The sequence below is a fragment of the Limulus polyphemus genome, unplaced genomic scaffold (genome assembly GCF_000517525.1).
Source record: "Limulus polyphemus unplaced genomic scaffold, Limulus_polyphemus-2.1.2 Scaffold4938, whole genome shotgun sequence".
NCBI lineage: Eukaryota > Metazoa > Arthropoda > Merostomata > Xiphosura > Limulidae > Limulus > Limulus polyphemus.
In genome coordinates, this window is record NW_013670548.1 from 74,813 (window position 1) to 80,246 (window position 5,434).

The 5,434-nt window shown below is 34.2% G+C and overlaps 1 protein-coding gene across 1 annotated transcript; it reads left to right on the forward strand.

Moving 5' to 3' along the window:
• Nucleotides 1-4,665: 4,665 nt before the first annotated feature.
• Nucleotides 4,666-5,070, forward strand: LOC106471887. The gene has a single exon (XM_013932512.1). It carries the CDS (start codon nt 4,666-4,668, stop codon nt 5,068-5,070), a length of 405 nt encoding a protein of 134 aa, XP_013787966.1.
• Nucleotides 5,071-5,434: the final 364 nt, after the last annotated feature.

A 5,434-nucleotide genomic window follows, 5' to 3' on the forward strand; every position in this document is an offset into this window, starting at 1 on the left:
TCGGGTTTTTTCATCTAAAAAAAAGCGACATTAATTTCTTGACGACCTAATATGTATAATAGTAAACATTCATGACTTTAATGAAGGTTTATCCTCTTTATGAATTTTATATTAAGTATATACTTCCAAAGTTTTCCACACTTGGATGTTAGTTTTCTCACATCTATTCGTGTATTAGTCAATTTGTTTTCCTCTATCTGATTAAAATATCATCATTAATATTACAGCTCACCACCTGTATGGTTGAACGTATACAGATTTATCTTGTCAACTACGTCATCTTTCAGTTGTTCCTGGCACTTCGACCACGATTACAATACAAATTTCTATACATTTGTTCTTTGACGAAGCCTTTCTTTGTGACTATGGTAACTTAGAAATTAATATGATCTTCAAGTTCCTTTCTTTCAATTGTTGTTTAAACTAATTTATTTATTTTTTTCTTTAAAACATCACCAAGTACCGTATCAATAAAGTTTATATTTTACTTGATTTAGGCGAAATGTTTTATTAGCTATCATATTTTTCAAGCTATTATGAATTCGTATCTAAATTATGAAAGCTTCAAAGTGAAAATTTAAAATTGAATTTCCTTTAACACTGTGTTAAAACTAATATACCAGATAACAGTGAATCACAAAAGAAGGGGAGGGACAAACGATAAAACTCCAGCGCTTTTGACAGATAGACCTGTTTTCCTTAGGCGACGCAGCCTTAAGAAATGACGAAGTAGTGATTATTATTACCGTTTCTTCAATAACAGCACGCGACAATAACAGGACTGTCTCTCTGAATGAATTGCGAGACAAGAGGCTATTGTAAAGTTCAGCTGTTCTCACTCTTCAATTTCTGTTCAGTGTTCATTAGGCTGAAGTTTTATTGTTTTTCAATAAAAACCACAGACAAAAAACCTTAAACAACTCACTATTTTAACATTAGTAATTGCAACAATATGAGCTAAGCATCGATAAACATTTCAAATAGATGTCACTTGTAGTAAGTTAATGAACTAACTGTTAAAATTTTCTGAAAAAATAAAGGTTACATACATAGAACAAAATTAACAATGATCTTAGTAGTTAATTTGATATACCAGTGGAACAAGCTACAGTAAAAACAAATTACGGTTAAAAAGATTAGTCATTAGATGGGTACCCTCGATGTTAAGAACGTTTCATTTATCTCTTTCGGCACGGGTACCCTTTACTGCGCATGACACAAGGTTTTAGTGTCTTACATTCAAAATTTTATTAAACTACTTTTTGTTTATGTTATACCAATTAGAATAGCATACAATCTTAACTAATAATCCATATTTTAATAGTATACATGATTTAAAATTTTAATTCTAAAAGGAAATATATAAAAAAAATCCTGAATTTCCACTAGTGTAACACACGCATGACAAATTTTGTCTTAGCATGTCATCATCCCTATTTTATCCATCACCCCTCGAAAATGTAAGAAATTAAACGTAAAATGCTCTTTATAAAATCATTATTGCTCAAACAGACCATAATTTTTATGGCCTTCAATTCTGTTTTGTTACAGAGGTACCAAAGAGAAAATCAGACCCCTCCTGCCACACCCACCTGTCACATCCTCTCTTTCACAATTGGTTGATAGTTCTCTCTTATGTTTCATTATATATTACTAATAACCAATAGAAAGTCAAGGTTTTCATCTATCAAGTGGCGTATGTATAGCAATGTGTTCTGAACAGATAACCGCCAATGTCACTTTGAGTAGCAATTTTGTTCCCGTGGGAATGTTAACGACTAGCTTGGATGAATTTGTAACGGCTTTTGTCTCATAGTTAGAAAGCCTGCAAAATTTTTAGAAGTAAGTGAATTTGTCTACTTTTTGCATGTTATTAGTCTTTGTTCTTTGATGTATTATTTAAGTAAATAAAAATTGTTAAATACTTTACCATAATCGCTTAAAAAATCAGGCTTAACTCTACTCGACAATCGAGGGCAAGAAAAAAAATAAGATTGGGTAATAACTTTATTTCTTGTTTTTCATATTTATTCTTTATTATAAAAGTAACTAAATTAAAAGTACGGATCTTTTTAAGTTATTTAAGACTAGAATAGGTAAAATAAATAATAATATAATTAAAATTGTTCACGAAGCATGCACTCGACGGCTGGTTGGTAATGTAATTCGATAGCGTAACGTGAGTTGCATGTTCCCCGAGTGATTCACAACTTAAAATGGCGCAGATAGCAGTTAGACAAGGTTCAAAGGGCAATAAAACAATAAAATTTAATTATAAATAGATGCATAATATTAAGAACTTAGAGACATTTAGGATAAACAAATATTGTTTCAGGTTACAATCTGAAGTCATACAAGAAAGAAAAGAAGATTAATTTCGATTTTTTTTGGTGGTTACGAGGTCGGTCGAATTGACCAATCCAGTTTTGAGATTAGGGTAGAGAAAGTAACATATATAATATAAGGATTTAGTGGGAAAAAACGTTTGAAATGCATTTAAGAGGTTTTAGGGATTACATAAATGAAATTTGAGGTTTTTGAGATGACGAAAATTATTTTTAATTTTAAGATGAAAATTACTTTGCACACGGACTATTTAAAACAAATACTCAATATATTCATGGACAAAACTATTTTATTTTAGTAAAAGTACTTCACTAAGAAATATGACTTTTGTATGTCAAATATTTGTAATATTAACTGAAAGACTGCCAAATTTGGTGGAAATACACCAAATATATAGAGAGTTATAAGTATTAAATTTATGTAAACTTTAAACGAGTACACAAGGTCACGTGACTCGGTCAAATCGACCGACCCCGTGTTGGATGATCTCTACTTTTTGTCACAAGAAAGCCAACACCCACTTCATTCAGTTCCAAACGTCACAATGAGAAACCAACTAATGGGTTCTTCACACCTCACAATGGGGAATCAACTAATGGGTTCTTCTCATCTCACGATGAGAAACCAAGTATTGGGTTCTTCACACCTCACTGTGAGAAACCGAGATCTGAGCTCTTCACACCTCACAATGAGAAACCAAGTACTGTGTTCTTTGGACGTCACGATGAGAAACCAAGTATTGGGTTCTTCAAACGTCAAGCTAAGAAACCCATTATTGGGTTCTTCAAGCATCACGATGAGAAACCAAGAACTGGGTTCTTTACAAATCACTATGAGAAACCAAGTACTGCCCTTTTCACATTTCATTGTGAGAAACCAAATATTGGGCTCTTCACACCTCACTATTAGAAGAAAAAGTACTGGGATCTTCACACCTCTCAGTGAGAAACCAATAATTATGCTCTTCATACCCACTTTGGGAAACCAAGTACTAGGCTTTTCACACCTCACTATGACAGCCAAATACTGGGCTCTTCACGCCTCACTATGAGAAACCGAGAACTGAGCTCTTCACACCTCACTGTGTGAAACCAATTACTGGATTCTTCACACATCACTGTCAGAGACCGATTACTGGATTCTTTACACTATACTGCGAGTAATCAACTACTAGGTTCTTTACCCCTTACTGTGAGAAACCAAGTATTGGGTTATTCACATCTCACTGTAGAAACAAGTACTGGACTTTCCACACATCACTATTAGAAACCAAATACTGGCCTCTACATAGCTCACTATGAGAAACCAAGCACTAAGCTCTTCACAGCTGATTCAGAAAAACAAATACTGGGCTCTTCACACCTCACTTTGTGAAACCAAGTACTGAGTTTCTCACATTTCACTCATAGAAACAAAGTACTTTGTTCTTCACACCTCACTGTGAGAGACCAAATAATGGACTCTTCACACCTCTCTCTGAGAAACCAAGTACCGGATTCCTCACACTTAATGAGAAAGTACGTATTGGGTTCCTCATTCCTAAATGCGAAAAAAACAAATTTCGGGTTTTTCACCTCTTCACTATGAGAAAACAAATATCGTTCTATTCATCTCTGTACTATAAGAAAGCTAGTATTGAGTTCCCCACTCTTATATGTGAAGAAACAAGTACTGGGTTCTTTACGCCTTCCCGTGTAAAAGCAGTTATTACATTCTTCGCTGTAAAAGAGCTTGTGGTAGTTTGTAGTAGAAAATGTGTTCAGTTTTCTTCTATTCCCCTCAAGACAGAATGTATTACGTATCCAACATCTTACACTGTCTACTTACAATTGTTACTTTAGTATTAATAGCAGGTGTAAACATATGTTGTTAAAGTATAACCAAACGAGAAATGATGTTAAATTCTATATTTAAAGTTTCTAGAAAATACCTTGTAAATAAAGTATTAAAGATGAGTGATATATACATGTTATAAATGCAGTATAAAATATAATTATAGCATTCACTGCGATCACACTGGCTCTGAGATCAGTCTAGAGGCTTATAACACTAAGAATTGAGTTTTGAATGTCGTAATGGGTACAGCACATATAGCCCATTATGTAATTTTGTGCTTCACAACAAACAGACTAACATTTACCAATTACTATGCTCTCTTTCCATGGATAGCTGCGATTAAATATATTAGATTTACTGAGAACAGAATGCCTAAAATAAAATAATGCGTAAAGAAAAAGATATACATACAGGGTGTCCCTTAAGTCTGGACACATAGGAAATCTCATTAACTATATATTTTTTTACCTCCACAGATTAAATATGGCTTTGTTTTATGTGAATGGTGAGGTTAACAGACAGAATGTTCGATACTGGTCGCAAAACAATCCGCATTGGGTGGATCATTCCAAACAGCAAGGAGTGCAAAAAATTATGGTGTGGTGTGGTTTGTGGAAAGCTCGTGTGTTGGGGCCATTTTTCTTCGATGAACATGTAACTGGTGAGACTTATCTCGGCATGTTTAGAGACCAGGTAATGCCCAAACTTGAAAGGCTAGGTGAAGGACTTCCTGAGTGGTTCCAACAGGATGGCGCCCCTGCCCACTTCGCTACGGTAGTAAAAGATTGGCTGAATGAAAATTTCCCTAACTGGATTGGAAGACGTGGTCATGTGGAGTGGTCTTCTCGTTCACCAGACCTTAGCCCCTTGACTTCTTTTTCTGGGTAAAGGAGGAGGTGTACTCAATGAAAATCACAGATGCAACACACTTGATTGAACGCGTAAAGAGTGAATGTGCTAAAATCGACGGCAATGTGGAGTTATTGCATCGAGTTCACGTGAATCTTGCAAAGTGCATCAACCTTTGCATCACAAATGATGGAAATCATATTGAATATGTTATTTGTTAACATTCCAATTGAATAAAATGTTGTTGAAAATTTCATTTCTTGAAAATCTGCATTTTTGCCTATGTGTCCAGACTTTAGGGACACCCTGTATATACATAATACTGTTATGTCTCCGACGAAACTTAAGCGACACAAGTTCTTTCTTAATAAAAACTGGTTTATTATTTCCGAATACAACTTTA